Here is a 16,639-nt window from a genome sequence, read left to right as displayed (position 1 = left end):
GTCAGTTCTGAAGGGTCATTGGACTTAAAACATTGTCTCTGTCTTCTCTCCACATTTGCTGCCAGGCCTGTTGATTCTCTCCAGCAATTTCCATCTTTGCACAGATATAATATATTTTTGTTTATTGCTTGTTATCGGTTGGCTAAGCCAGCATTTCTTGCTCATCCGTAACTTGGCTTCTCAATTCAGAGTCAACCACATTGTCATGAGTCCAAAGTCACATGTAAGCCATCAATGAACCAGGTGGGCCTTTCCCAACAATTTTGTAGTCATTGTTAAGACTCTTAATTTTTATTGGAATTCCAATTCCACCATCTGCCATGACAGGATTTGAACCAGAGTCATCAGAACAATACTTGGGTCTCTGGATTATTTACCTAGCGAAAATACGACAAGGACATCACATCCCCAAATATAAACTTGCAGATGTAACATAATTGTATATGTGCATTCCTTTGACATGCATAAATTTTCAATGATAAAACACTTCTGGTTAGGACTGTGCAATTGTAATGCTTAGGAGCCATTATTATAATGGCAAAACCAATGGCAATTTCTGGTGTCAGAACATGTACAGGGTTAAATGTGGAATTCGAAAGTTAATGTCAACGATATTCTGCTCTTTCACCGACTTCGCTCAAAATCCTTTAGGAGGACCATCAACAGAATTCATTGAACTGTTGAGACCTTGTCCCTTTAGTTGAAATATGTTTGCTATACCTCCACAAAAAGATTACATTTTGCTAATCAGGTGGGGCTGTATTTTTACCAGCAAACACAAGTTATGAAGAATGCTGAACAACTGTTGTGGCCGTGAAAACGTAATATTCTATGTGCAGTGTCAGATTTTTCCATTGTGGCACAATTTCCATCTCAAATACAGTCACTTTTTAAGCTCATTTAATGACATTCAGGCTTTTAATGTGCACATCCCAATTCATTTTATAAATTTTGCAAAAAGCAAAACATAACTGTATTCCTGGCTTGCCATCTGTGCGAATTCTTCAACGTGATTGGCTGCTTACCCTGTTTGATGAGATCACTATTGTTGGAGACCACATTGCAACACCACATTGAAATTCATGTTTAGAAATGAGAAGTGCATGCGACCTTGATTGATGGAGGTTTGTGGGCAGCTTTCTTTGAGGCCATTGATAAGCAATAATGCTTTGCCAATGACAACAAAATATGGCCATGAAGAAAATAACAACTGTACACCTTAGCTTCTGGCAGTTCAGGATATGTGGACCTAAAATGGACAAACTACTGGACTCTCAAAAAATTGTGACCTGGAAACAAGAAACCTTGTTGGATACTTTTCCTTTGTCAGCTAGATTTGGAATATTGCCAAAAAAAGAAAATCACACATAATGTTGAAGCTTTTGTTTTGCATTCATTAGGGCAGAACTGCAAGGAGACTAAATTTCAAAGAAAACAAGTTATTGATGTTCTTGTGATTCTGTTCGCAGGAGTACAAGACAAGCAGACTGGAGGTCATGTCTCTTTTTGCAGCAATACTCTCATTCTGTACCACCAATCAACCAGTAATATTTTAAATCACTGAAATGCCTTTTCTAAAGCAACTTCAAATATATCTTTAATGCAGTACTTTCACAGGGCTGCAAGGATAAAAAAATATGTTTTATTCAATCATGGATGGAGACGTCACTGGCTAGGCCAGCAGTTATTGCCCATCCCTAATTGCCCAGAGGACAGTTAAGATTAAACCACATTGATTCATTTTCCAGGTTTGCCTCCCCCAATAAAGTCAAAATGTCCGAGATCCATTAGACACCTGATTCACACTTGACTATTTGATCTTGGCTAAAATTACTTGGATTCTCAAAGATTGTGTCAGGCATGCCCTTCAAGGACCAGGCTATCCAAGCAGATAAGTGTCAAGCATAATGCAGACTCCAGCCTCCTGAATAACAATGGCATAGGTAATCACAAAGTAAAATAGCATGGTGTGTTCTCATCATCACAAATCCAAAAATGATATACATTTGCTTACCTGCCATTTCTTTCAATGCCAAACTTGACTCCTTCTTTCTGGAAAGGAAGCAATCTCTGATTAAGTTTTTCAGGCAGTGTTGAAAGCAGAGTGTCAAACTCATCTTCTGTGCACTTGTTCTCAGGAAATAAAGATGGAGGACATTGCTGGAGCTGCTGGGATTTTTTCATGACTTCTTCAACTGCATTTTTTAAAATAATAGAATATAGATCAAGCCTTGCAATTGATATTTTGTTAAAAATATTTAACATATAAAGATTTAATATTATATCGCAAACACTGCAGTAACTGTTTTATTTTGATGTACAATAAATCCAAACAAACAAGCTCCAGAAAGGAAATTGGTATATTTGCAGGGCAATACTGTAACCTCAAAATCCACAACTAATTACAACATTGGTTTTGCTATAATCGGACTGTATATTCCTTTTGGTGCATCAAGGTACCTTTAATTATTTGGGGAACTGTAATAGCCAGAAAAATCAAAACAGAAATAAACTGATTTATTTCACCAACAAATTATTGGATATCCTTCAACTCCATCTGATTATATTACAAGAGATATTTTTTAAAAAATTCAATCCATAGTATCATGAAGGATTTGATCATCTAAGAATATATTTAATTCAAGGTTTTCAGAATAAAATCCGAAAGAACGGTGAATGCTGTAAATCAGAAACACAATCAGAAGTTGTTGGAAAAATTCAGCAGGTCTGGCAGCATCTGTGAAGAGAAATCAGAGTTAACATTTCAGGTCCAATGACCCTTCCTCAGAACTGGCTTTCAGCTTGCTTTCATATGATGACATTAATTGATAAAATTCGATACGTCAGCAACACAAAATTGCAAATTTTATTACAAAGTTTTGATGTCTTCAGCTAAGGATTTTTTCTGTCCAGCTAACAAAGAGTAAACGTTCCACTAGTATGTTATAACTTTAACACAAGCCTACTCCTTACTTAGCTACTACAGGTTTTCAGTCTAAGATACTTATCAATTTCAATGAAAACTAAAATGGACAATGATGCATATCAATTTCAATGAAAACTAAAATGGACAATGATGCATTATGAAATATATTAATTGTTTCACTTATATGTTTGAGATCCAGAATGTTGGGTTCTACAGAAATGGGACAGAGGTGAAGAGGAATAAGAAGAAATTAAGAAGATAGTCGTTTAGCTGGAACTGGAGCAGGGAACAAGAAAATGGGACAGATATCTTTGTTCTTTCAGAGGATGTAGATGTCACTGGCTAGGCAAGCATTTATTGTCATTCTTACTTGCACCTGAAATGGTGGTGCTTAGCTGCCTCTTGAGCAACTGCAGTCTGTATTGTGTCAGTACATCTACAGTGTTGTTGAGAAGAGTTCCAGGATTTTGAGCCCACAAAGGAACAGCAGATGATAGTTGCAAGTCAGGACAATTTTGGCTTGAAGAGTTTGTAGCCAGTGCTCCCACGCCTTGCTCTACTTGATAGAGATCATCTCTGGCATTCAGCTCTTTTGTCCATGTTTAGACCAACACTGCCATGAAGTCGAGAGCTAAGTGGTCGTGCCAGAAACAAAACTGAGCAAAGAGCATATGACTTTTGATAAATGTTAACTGGTCATGCTGTAGTGGCTTGTTCCATCGCTGAGCTGACGATCAAGAGTAGACTTATAAAATGGTAGGAGCAAATTACTGCAGTATGGCCCTATTGAAGAGTCATCTAGGCTCAAAATGTTAGCTTGCTCTCTCTCCCTGCATGCTGCATGATCTGCTGCGATCTCCAGCAAAGGTTATTTTCTTATAAAGTGGCAATTCGCCAGGTTGGACTAAAACTGCTTTTTGTGGACAAAACCTCTGGGCAAGTTCTCACAGAGACCCGGGTTCAGTTCCCGCCTCAGGCGACTGACTGTGTGGAGTTTGCACGTTCTCCCCGTGTCTGTGTGGGTTTCCTCCGGGTGCTCCGGTTTCCTCCCACAGTCCAAAGATGTGCAGGGTCAGGTGAATTGGCCATACTAAAAAATTGCCCGTAGTGTTAGGTAAGGGGTAAATGTAGGGGTATGGGGTGGGTTTCGCTTCGGCGGGTCGGTGTGGACTTGTTGGGCCGAAGGGCCTGTTTCCACACTGTAATCTAATCTAATCTAATCTAATCATAATCAATAGATACCAATGTTATAGATGTACTTCAACAGTTTGGCTAGAGGCATGGCTATGTGTGGAGCACATTTCAGTACAATAGTGGACATGTTGTCAGGACCAAAAGCTTTTATAGTAACCAATATCTTCAGCCATTTCATACACTAATGTGTAACTAATCAAAGACTAGCATCTGTGATGATGGAGAACTAAAGAAGCAAGAGATGCATCATCCACTCGGTACCACGAGCTGAAAATTCAGTCAATACCTCAGCCCATGCTAATGCACTGAATTCCATCCTCGAAGATAGAAATATTTAGGGAACTTCTCTTCCAGTACGTTGTTTAAATTGTCTACATCTGTTCATTACTGGATGTTGGAGGACTGCAGAAATTAGATCCTCTTCATTGGATATGGAATCACTTTGCCCCATTTATCACTTTGTGGTTCTGCTGCTTGACAAGTAATAGTTCACCATGTAGACGCAAATGAGGAATGCTGATGCTGTAAATCAGAGTCGAGAGTGTGGTGCCAGAAAAGCACAGCAGGTCAGGCAGCATTGGAGGAGCAGGAGAATCAACGTTTCAGGCAAAAGTCTCTTGAAGGGCTTATGCCCAAAATGTTGATTCTCCTGCTCCTCGGATGCTGCCTAACCTACTATGCTTTTCAAGCACCACACTCTCGAGTTCAGTACGTAGCTTAATTTAGTATGACCCAATTTTCTGGCATGTCTGGTGCTGCTCCTGGCATTTCCTCTTGCTCTTGTCATTTCATCCAGCAATCCATTCTGATTCTTGGTAAAGATAGATTGGGTATATGCCAGCTCACCAAGTTATAAATTGAAGTTGAATACAATAGCTGGAGAGGGATGGCCTAGTGGTATTATTGCTGCACTACTAATCCAGAGACCCCAGTAATTTTCTGGTCATTCAAATTTGAAACCTGCCATGGAAGATGGTGGAAGTTGAATTCAATACATATCTGGAATTAAGAGTCTAATGATAAAAGAGTCTAATTGTTGATTGTCAGGAAAAACCCATCTGGTTCACTACTGTTTTTTTTTAAAAAGGGATGGAATCCACCATCCTTAGCTGGTCTGCCCTACACATGACTCCAGACCTACAAATGTGGGTGACATTTAATTGTCCTCTGGGCAATCAGAGATGAGCAATAAATGTTAGCCTGACCAGTGATGCTCACATCTCACAAATGAATTTAAAAAAAGAACTCTGCAGTTGCTCATGGATGCTCAGTTTTGAGTCGCTAGGCTGACTGAATATCTATCCCGTTTATGACACTAGTGGTGCCAAACAAAATGATGGAAAATATCCTTAAAATGAAACCAGTACTTGGTCACCAGAAATCCCTCATGGTGGTCATTAAGAATATTTGTCATGGACTGGAAAAGATGAATTCAAGCAGTTTTTTCCTCCCCCCTTTTCTCGATTCCTTTTTCACCTGCCGTAGACCGTGTCCAGCAGGTCTGATCTTTAGAACTCAGCCAGTTCAGTCGGTAGTTGCTAATGAGCCATTCTCAGTGATAGACACTGAAGCCCCTAAGCAGGTTTGGCTCACAAGTGATCATTAACATTTATGCCACAAAACTGCCAGGCAACAAACATCTCTAAAGAAGAAATAAAATCTAACCATCTCCGAAACTCGATAGTACTTCCATAAATCAAATACCACACTATCAATATCCTGGATTTTTCTATGAACCAGAGTCTGAAGTACATCATCTATAGAGATACAGTACAATGGCTACAATAGCAGTTCAGTGGCTAGGAATCCCAAGCAGAGTAACTCAATTCTTGACCTCACAAGCCTGTCCATCATTTGAGGGGAACAAGCTGGGAATGTGATGGACACACTCCACTTGTTTAGATGACTGCAGTTTAACAACACAAGTTGCAAACATCGTGCAGGACAAAACAGATTTCCCGATTAGCTTCAATCCATCATACAACATTCATTCCCTCCATCACAATGGATAAGACAGCAGTGTAGACCATTTACAAGATACACTCCAGACACTCAAAGCGTCCTTCAGCAGCACCTTTCAAACCAGCAAGCTCTGCCACCAAGAAGGTCAAAGACAGCAAATGCATGAGAATATTCCCACCCTCAAGTCACCATTCTGACCCAAATACAGTAATCTCGTTCCTGCTTCACCATCCTTCCTAACAGGATTGTCAGAGGACCTACATCATATGGAATGCAGACAGTAAAGGCAGTGGCTCACTACCATGCTCTCTACGGAAATGGGACGGTCAACAAATGTTGGCCTCACTTGTGATGCCCACATCTCTAAAAGCAAGACATTTTTAAAACACTATCTAAACTTATCCAAAAACTTTCAAATAATTATGTCCATCCATCCCCATTGTCACAACATTCCTGCAATCCCATAAAACTACACAATTTAGTTCACCTTGTCGTTCCCCCATTCTTCTTTCCAAAATGGATCAATTCACATGACTCTGCATTATATTTCATCAATTTCGCAAATCTGTCTATTTCACTTGTCTAGGTCCATCTGAATTATTTATGAATTTTCTGTGTGCTGACTTTGAATTTTAGATCAATTGCAAACTTGGAAATCATGCTCTGTATCCAGGTCCAGATTATTAACAAAAAAAAGAAAAAAAAAAAAGGAACAATTCAGATAATTCTATCCAGTGGTCTCAAAACAAAATATACTCGAAGGAGAAATGCTCCAAACTGTACCCAGTGCCGTACAAAAAGAAAATCAACCCCTTTAACATGCTAACACTCCAGATGTCAGGTCAGCATTACCTCAAAACCTTCTTACTGTTGTTTTGTACATTTTATTGATCTGTGTGCACTGAACCAACATCTCTACTTTCCCTGGTTTTTCATTGTTCAAAAAAATCTTGGACCTATCTTTTGCAAAAAATATGACTGCCTCTTCCAAAGGTTCACCATCGAGTCAATCGAATTGCAACTCTTCGTAACATTATGCTCATGCATATGGTACCTGGTACTTCACAAATATTTGTATATATACAATGATGACAAATGGTTCCTTTTTTTAATCCATTCATGGAACGTGGACGTTGCTCGCTGGCCGGCCAGCATTTATTGAACTGCTGCAGTCCACTTGTCACTTGTTGAAGGTTCAACCACAGTTCACTTAGGCAGGAAATTCCAGGATTTTGACCCAGTAACCAGGAAGAAACAGCTATATATTTCAAAGTCAGATTAATGAATGGTTTGGAGGGGAATTTGCAGGTAGTATTCCCACATATCAGCTGCCCTTGTCTTTCTAGATAGTAGGAGTTGTGGGTTTGGAAGATGCTATCGAACGATCTTTGGTGATTTTCGACAGTTTGTCTTATAAATAGTATGCACTTCTTTTAGTGAGCATTGGCGGTGGAGGCAGTGGACATGATGCCAATTAAACAGCTGCTTTGTTTTGGATGATGTCAAGCTCCTGGAGTGCTGTTGGAAGTGTACCAATCTGGGCAAGCACAGAGTGTTCCAACATATTCCTGATTTGTGCCATGTAGGTGGTGGACAGACTCTGGGGATTCACTCACTGTAGAATTCTTAGCCTCTGACCTGTTCTTGTCGTCACTATGTTTATGAAGTGAATCCAGTTAAGTTTCTAGTCAATGGTAACTCCAACTATGTTGATAGTGGGGGATTCAGTCATGTAACATCATTGAATGGCAAAGGGCAGTAATTAGATTGTCATAGCATGGTATTTCTGTGGTGCGAATGTTACTTGCTGCTTGACACCGCAACCTTGGATATTGTCCAGATCTTGTCGCAGTTGGACGTGGACTGCTTTAGTATCTAAGGAACTGTGCTATCAATGACGAACCTCTTCATTTCTGACATTATGATGGAGAGAAGCAGCTGAAGATGGTTGGGCCTCGGACACTAACCTGAGGAACCCCCCCCCCGAACACATTTCTATCAAAATTGTCACTCAATACCATCTTGAATACCTCAACTGAACCTGTCTCTACCACATTTACAGACGATGCATTCTGTACACTAGCCACTTACTGTGTGAAATACTTTTTTCATTTGCATATCACTTTAAATCCATGCCCTCTCCTTTATTTGTTTTACAAGCTGAAACAGCTTTACCCCATCTATCCTGACTATTTGAAATACCTCGATCAGATCTCGTCTCAGCCTTCTTCTCTCAAAGGAGAACAGTGCCAGCTTGTTAAATCTATCCTCATATCTGAAGCTTCTAAGTTCTGAACCATTCTCTCCATAACATTCACATTTTTCTTATAATGCAGCACCCACAAGATTACATATCATTCCAGCTGAGGTCTCACAAGTGTTTTGTCCAAGTCAAAATCACCTACCTGCTCTTTTTAGGAGCTTGGCTTTTATCTTAACATACGCTTATGGAAGACTATGGATTGACTTCAGGAGGTTCATGACATCCAGTCATTTCCATGCTAATTTACTTAAATGGTTCAAAAAATTTAAATTTGATTCACTATCACAGAATTCACAATAAGCTTACTCATAGGAAAAGGCCAGTTGGTCCATTTTGGCTGCGCCAGTGAAAAGTCAAGCCTCCAAACCCAAGTCCAGTATTTGGTCCACAGGCATTCAGGTTACGGCACTTGATACTTCTCTACAATGCTTTCAGTCATTGAGGTCTAGACCCCACTACCTTATTGTGAAAAATATATTTCTCATCTCCCCCAATAATGTTTCAACCAATTACTTTAAAATCTATGCCCCGAATCACTGACCTCTCTGCCAAGGTAATTGTGCTCTTCCCATTAATTTTATCCAGGCTTCCTGCAATTTTGTACATCTCACTCAAAGCTCCCGTCAACCTGTGTTCCAAGGAACAAAACCCCAGGCTAACCAAATCTTTCCTCATCGCTGCATTTCTCCAGTACTGGCAACTTTCTTGTAAATTTCCTGTGTTGTCTCCAGTGCAATAACATGTTTCCTGTAATGAGGTGACCAGAAATATACACAGTGCTCAAGTTGTGGAAGAACTAATGATTTGTGCAGTTCCAAATCTCCCTATTCTTCATTAACAAAGTAAACAACAACAACATAAGAGAAAAAAAGACATTGAACATCTTCCTAACCCACTTTAATGACCTGTCCAGTTATCTTTAGGAATCTGTGGACTCTCAGCTCAATTTCTTCTCACCTCTCCTAAGCCTCCCAGTATGCTCCCATTAATTATGTACTCCTTTGCCTCGCTTAACCTCCAGAAATACATTATCTCACACTTCCATGACCAATTCTTGGCTAAATCAACATAATTTTTTAAAATTATTGGCAACAGAGATGTGCAATAAATGCTGCCCACAGCCTCTGAACAAATCAGAGAGCTTTAATGTATTGAAGAGCTCATTTGCTGGATCACTCTGTTGTTATTTCAGATTACAATAAACTTTCTCACAGCAGACATTGCACCAACAGGTTCATCATTTCCTAGTTCATCTAATCTACCTTAAATAATGCAGTTATATTTTAAATTCTCCAATTAATAAAAAGGACAATTGATCACTTTGCAAGATTATAAATATCATCTTCACTTTTCTCATCAATTTTCTATAAAATACAGCCTTGTTTCCCGAAACAATTGCATTGCTTACTTTAAATAGGAGCAAAACACTAAGATCATAGAAACCCTACAGTGCTTATCGCATCTATACCAACCCTCCAAACAGCATCCCGCCCTATCACTGTAACCCCACATTTACCATGACTAATCAACCAGACTTGCACATCTTTAGCCTGTGGGAGGAAACTGGAGCACCTAGCAGAAACCCATACAGACATGGGGAGAATACACAAACTCCACACATTCATGACTTGGAGACGCCGATATTGGACTGGGATGTGCAAAGTTAAAAATCACAACACCAGGTTATAGTCCAACAGATTTCATTGGAAGCACTAGCTTTCAGACCGTTGCTCCTTCATCATAACCACCTGATGAAGGAGCAGTGCTCAGAAAGCTAGTGCTTCCAATTAAATTTGTTGGACTATAACCTGATGTTGCGTGATTTTTTTAAACTTTGTCCACACATTCAGTCATCCAAGGCTGGAATTCAGTCTGGGTCCCTGGCACTGTGCTAAACATTGTGCCACCACGAACAATATCAAGGATATTATCTTTTCCCTGTCCTGTGAAGATTGACAAAAGTGATTATTCAATTGGTCTGTCAATTCCTCCATTTGTAAATTATCCATATTTTTGGAAAGCCCACATTTCCTTTGATTATCCCTTTCCCTGTATACAATTGGAAATTTGTTGTCAGAGACCCTTTGTGCATTCTCTCATGCTGAACTTGAAATCTGTCCCATACCATTGGATCTACCCTATTCTTCACATTTGCTACCTGACAAAGGAGGAACACTCCAAAAGTTTGTACTTCCAAGTTTGGACTATAACCTGGTGTTGTGTGATTTCTAACTTTATCACATATGGGGATACATTTTCTTTAAATAAAAGTTCAGATTATTCTCACCTTTTGTTGACTATGATTGCTTTAAGTCGTAAGAGGGCTGTTATCACTTCAGGGTACATAGTGATCCAGAATTAAGCACAGTTCTTATTTAACCACTTCCAACAAAAATGTTTTAATAAATATTGAAATGAGCATTCATCCTAATACACAGCCCAGGTGGTAGGTACCAAAGCAAACGTTCAGTCAAAAATCAAACATTTTTCATTACATTCTACCTTTATATCCATGTGTAATACTGCATTAATTTCCTGGGTCTTGATTTACCCAATAGGTCAAGTTTTTATGACTACAAAAAGAAAGACAAAATGACAAATTAAAAGCAATTTAACCTCGCAGATCAAGTGCCCCTGCATACACGTATCAACCTGAATCATGAACTCTGTTTCTCTCTCCACAGACATGATCAGACCGTCTGAGTTTGTCCAGTATTTCCTGTTTTTATTTCAGTCTGATTAGTCCTTTCCTTACATCTTACAAAGTTTGTAAAAGTTTTAAGAAGTAGAACACTGATAAAAAATATCAGTGGTTGTTTGATAAGATACTGTATGAGAGGTAGATTGATAAAATAATGGTAAATAGCAGGCAGGGATTAATCAAAAACAGGCAGCATGGTTTCGTTAATGGGAGGTCATGTTTGACCAACTTAATGAATTTTTCGACAAGTTGACCAGGTATGTAGCCAAGGGAGATGTACAGCATAGAAGCAAACCGTTCGGTCCAACCCGTCCATACCGACCATATCCTAGATTAATCAGGTCCCATTTGCCAACATTTGGTTTACAGCTCTCCAAACTTTTCCTGTTCATGCACCTATCCAGATGCCTTCTAAATGTTGTAATTGTACTAGCCTTTACCACTTTCTTAGATTAGAGCAACATGCAGAAGGACAAGTCTGATGTCAAATACGGAGCATGATTGATCATTAAGATCAATGTAAGCTTTTGCAAGACACAGACAGTAGTTTAGGCAAATAAACATTGAATAAACCACCCCATGAATGGTAGTTACGTCAAAATTGCATTTTTTTTCATGCATTGTTCTTAACAATTTCACGCCGACATTCAAATCAAGAAAAGATATGAATGTTGTTTTAGGCACTCTATAATAGGCTTAATTTCAAAATTAGTTTTACACAGAAAAAGCAATTGAGTTACAAGCTGCCCAGATTTGAGAATACAGGAGTCCTTCAAGTAATGTAATTGTGATGTAGTTGACTTTTATTCCATGAATAGCATCAAAAAGACCCTTGATCAACAAATAACGGTTTCTAGCCAAAACGGTCTTCTAGCCCTAGCTAAATAGGGTAAGTATTTTTGAAAACGACAGTAAACCTGTCAATAAAAAATTCCCAATGTTGGCACTGCATTGTGACAGTTTGTGTCTTGTCTAAAAACCACCTTAAAGGAGCGTTACCACCCATTTGCAAAATGTCAATCGTTGGATGGAATATAACCCAGCATCAAATCTTTAATCACGACTTCATCTGTAAAGCTATGTTCCAATATAAAAGGTGATATGAATAGACTTCCCTGAGAATGTAAAAACCACACGATTATCATATGCGTAAACTAGTTCTGCGCCTTGCGAATTCATTCATCTCCTTCTCGGTTCAAGACAACAATAAATAGTTTCTACACGATCAATACTTCAACAAATCATTCTGGCGAATGATAACTAAAACTGCCAAAGTGTTAAATAAAATAATTTAGAAATAAAAAAATTGATATAATGTTTAAAAAAAATCACTGAATAAGTAAAACCTTTGAGTTACATTACAGCACCAAATTAAAGCAAGCAATGGACATATAATGCAAAATTTAAACTGGAAAACTTCATGACCAAACTTACTGCAACAGTAGTAACAGTAGTCAACACATTTCTTCAATGACGGACTGTTACATTGTCACACTCGACAGCAGAAGCGCGCTTAAAACACGTCAACAACGTCATCACGCTAGCGTGCTCTCCGTCATTACGAGTGACGCCGGACGTGATGACGAATTGCAGTGATGCCGGGGCAGCGTTTGGTTGGGGGTGGGGGGTTTTTCCTGTAGATTTTCGGGGCTGGGTTTTATTTTCGCCGGTTTTCTGTTCGGCCGCTCGATGAATACGCACGTGGATGGTGGGTAAGATCGATAGCGCGTCTGCTTTGTCGAGTAAGCGTTTTATTTAAGCCGGCCCTTTTTTTAAAATCCCCGGAAAGGGACCGGCAGGTTTCAGAGAGTGTGCCGGGACTCGAGCGAGAGCACCCGCTGCCGAAGTCTGACGTGATGGCGGCTTGACCCCGCCCTCTGCTGCCGCTCATTGGCTTAGAGTCACCATTGTGCCCGGATGATTGACAGCTGTCTGTGCTCCCATGGGGGGGAGGGTGAACGGTAGAAAGCAATAGAAGTGCGGGCAGAAAGAAAGCCGGCTCCAAAATCATCATCTTAATCTAATATAGAAGCGAACTTGATGTTTAGCCTCAGGATGCACAGAAAATGGATTTCTTTGGCGTGCATGCTACAAGATTAGGAGGAGTGAGGTTGCAAATTGTTGTCAGGACAACCTGTTGACATCCATCACATTATATGCTAAACCCATTATAATTGGGGATCGATGTAAAAACGCAACGGACGATTTTGATGAAGATTTGGCGCTCTGGATAGCGTTTGTCGAAAGCGCCAGCCAATGCCAATTATTCGTTAAATGGTGGATTTGGGAATTGGGAGAAATGCAAACAGACAATTAGTGTGAGAGCCGGGTATCAAACATGAATACACACTGCAGTAACCCAGATAGTTATATGTTTACCCATTCAGACATTGAATTATAATCGATCTCACAGTTACGTTTGTTAGTAGTTGTCCCGCTTCAGATATATGGATATATTTATAACAATTATTAAATACATGTACACACACAATTTCGCATTTAACAGTCCGTTGTGTACAGCGAGTGCGGAGTGACTTTGTGCATGAAATCAATTGGAAGCTGATTTTTGGGTGTATCCTTGTAAGCCTTTTAAACATTTATAATTAGAGTTATTCCAGCTTTGGCAGCTGCTACTGTGGCCTCTATTGGGCGCTGTCAGTGTCAGTCGGTGAGCGTCACTGCCTCCTCCATTTGGCTTGTTGGAGTTGGGTGAAGGGAGGGAAAAAAAGAGGTTGGGAGGGGGCGAGCGAGCGAGGAAGGGAGCTGGGTTTAGCCATGCTCCCGAATCGTTGCAACAAATCCTGTTGGTGGAAGGCCAGTAAGTATGTCTGCCTTTTTTAAAAAAAACTTCTTGCAGAGCTGATCAATTTAGTTTAATTAAGGGGTTGGTATATTTCGCGACTTCGGCGGGGAGGGGTTGTGGTTACCGGTGGTAAATGTGCGCCACGCACAGTGAGAAGGTCATCACTGTTTCTGGTGACGGACGAATAAAGCAGTCGCGGAAGCGACGTATGGAAAGGTTTGGCTGGGTAAAATTAGCCCGGCGGCCTAGTTTTCTCCTTTCTTCCTGCCTCTCCGATAGGCCGAAACCCCATCCATGCTGAGCGGGTGGGGTTGGGAGAAATCCACCGGGGTTGGTTTGGGGGGTGGATTTCGAACAGATAGTCCTTGTGGCCTTACCTTTCGTCTGGATGCACCACCAGCTCGTTGTATCGACTGTACTGTCGGAGATTTTCCATGTCTATGCGCGCGAGTGCTCAGCTATTGGGTGAGTATACGACATGTTTTAGGGCAGGTGAGAGTTCGGCATGGTTCATTTATCTCGACATTAATCAGACCAGATCAGAGCATTATTTTTTTTAATTATCTGGTGGCTTCCCTTTTATGATATAGAATTGATGAGATTTTTTTTTAAATTAGACAATACATAAAACAAGGGTTCAGTCATGCTAGTAAAATAGATCAGCAGTAAAGATAGAGAACTCGTGTGTATTGGACATAATCTTACCGCCTTTTCGCTAAAATTCGACTATGATTTGTGTTTTCGACCGTTTGAAAATAAAGCGACAGTGAGTAATGAAATAGGATTGGGGCTTTGCTATTCCTGATATCATACTGCATTTTTGAACACGACTGTCATTTAGTCGGAAGGAAGTTTGATTATGGTATGCTTTTTGTTAAAGAATTTTCGACGAGTTTTCTGTGTTAATCATGTAATTCAGTTTATCTTAACTGGAATTGCCCATCTTTGAATTTCTGTTGTTTTCACGATTACCTCACTGACCATTGGAATAGAAAATAGATGAATTGTGGGGCGGAAAATGAGCAGGAAGCGTCTCGTTTTCCTTAATTTTCGACAGAGTATAATTGTATAATTTTATTTATTAGCTTTACTTTTAAAAAGTGTAACATCCTGTTGGAGTGGCATGCAGTTAATCTTCATTTTGAGTGCGGTGCAAAGATATTGGCAAACACGATTCGAATGATATAAAGCGCCCAGACAATGGAACTGCAAATTATGTCTGACGATAGATAGCCTTGTTTTAAAAAAAATATTTGAGCAAGTGGAAATATTTAATGAGATGTAGTACAGCAAGGAGATGATATAACAATGTAAGCTGAGTGATTGAAACTTGAGAGCTTTATAGCCATTGAAGTTGTAAGAATATTAGAAAATTACATTAAACTGCGTATGAGAAGCTATTACACAAAATGCAAATATTTTGGTGTCCCCAAGTAGTACTAAACATTCTACAGTTTTGCTGTATTATTGTAGTTGCTATTTGTGACTGCAATAAGTTGCCTATATTGAAGCATCTGGATGAGTGCTTACAATGTCAAGGCATAGTGGGCTATGCGCCAAGTGCAGGTAAATGGGAATAGTTTAGTTCAGTGTTTGTGGTCAGCATAGACTTGAAGGGCCTGTTTCTATGGTGTATGACTGAGTCTGATATTGGATTAGTGGTGCTGGAAGAGCACAGCAGTTCAGGCAGCATCCAAGGAGCTTCGAAATCGACGTTTCGTGCAAAAGCCCTTCAGGAATAAAAGCTGAAGGGCTTTTGCCCGAAACGTCAATTTCGAAGCTCCTTGCATGCTGCCTGAACTGCTGTGCCCTTCCAGCACCACTAATCCAGAATCTGGTTTCCAGCATCTGCAGTCATTGTTTTTACCTGAGTCTGATATTGGTCTTTTTGCTCCCTCAGTGTAGATTTTATGCATAAACAAAGTTAATAATTTGACAAAATCGACAAATATAAAATCTTGCACATATGTATTTCAAGTGCACCATGTTGTATGGTGGTCTGAAATTGTGATAATGTCAAGTCTGTTTTCTCCTGTTAACTTTGGAATTATTGAGAATGGCACTGAAATGTTCACCAGAAACCTTTCCCAAAAGCCTTGCATTTTATTTTTGTTTAAAATATTTGCATACTTTGAGAAGCAGATCCCGAAGTGAAGGATACTGGCTGAAAACCTATTTTGAAATGTTCAATGCAGGAACATGGAAAGACTACTGGTCCTCACCCTAATAATTTCTCCTTTTGAATCCTCTCATTTTCTACAGACCAAAGGGGTAGCCATGGGCACCTGCATGGGCCCCAGCTATGCCTGTCTCTTCAACAGGTACTTGGAACAGTCCATCTTCCACAGCTCTCCTATTCGCTACCTTTTCCTCCACTACATCGATGACTGTATCGGCACCTCCTCGTTCATCAACTTCACTAACATTCCACCCCAATTTTAAGTTCACCTGGACCATCTCGGGCACCTCCCTCCCCTTCCTGGACCCCTCCATCTCCATCAGTGCTGATTGACTCAATATGGACAGCTTCTACAAACCCACCGACTCCCACAGTTACCTGGACTACACCTCCTCCCACTCTGCCTCCTATAAAAACACTAGCCCTTATTCCCAACTCCTCCGCCGCATCTGCTCCCAGGAGGACCAGTTCCACCACAGAACACACCAGATGGCCTCCTTTTCAAAGACTGCAATTTTCTTTCCCACGTGGCGGGATGATGCCCTCCAGCGCATCTCATCCATTTCCCACACCTCTCCCCTTGGGCCCCACCCCTCCAACCGCAACAAGGA

The 16,639-nt window shown here is 40.1% G+C and overlaps 1 protein-coding gene across 4 annotated transcripts in view; it reads right to left on the bottom strand.

The window, feature by feature from the left end:
- Nucleotides 1-14,295, bottom strand: part of zranb3 (zinc finger, RAN-binding domain containing 3) — a 178,628-nt gene extending 164,333 nt beyond the window's left edge. For 2 of the 4 annotated variants that reach the window (XM_043694035.1, XM_043694033.1), the window contains exons 1-2: nt 12,481-12,808; nt 2,015-2,195 (exon numbers count right to left, since the gene is read on the bottom strand). In XM_043694035.1, coding sequence (XP_043549970.1) covers nt 2,015-2,184 — 170 coding nt within the window. In that variant the 5' untranslated portion in view covers nt 2,185-2,195; nt 12,481-12,808. Of the gene's footprint in view, nt 1-2,014; nt 2,196-12,480; nt 12,809-14,226 lie in introns of those variants that run through there. The other 2 variants (XM_043694034.1, XM_043694038.1) reach the window with 2 other exon arrangements.
- Nucleotides 14,296-16,639: the final 2,344 nt, after the last annotated feature.

This window comes from Chiloscyllium plagiosum, chromosome 7 (genome assembly GCF_004010195.1).
Source record: "Chiloscyllium plagiosum isolate BGI_BamShark_2017 chromosome 7, ASM401019v2, whole genome shotgun sequence".
In the NCBI taxonomy this organism is placed as follows: Eukaryota; Metazoa; Chordata; class Chondrichthyes; order Orectolobiformes; family Hemiscylliidae; genus Chiloscyllium; species Chiloscyllium plagiosum.
The sequence above is the reverse complement of the archived record's forward strand: the minus strand, read 5'-3'. Positions and strand labels throughout refer to the sequence as shown.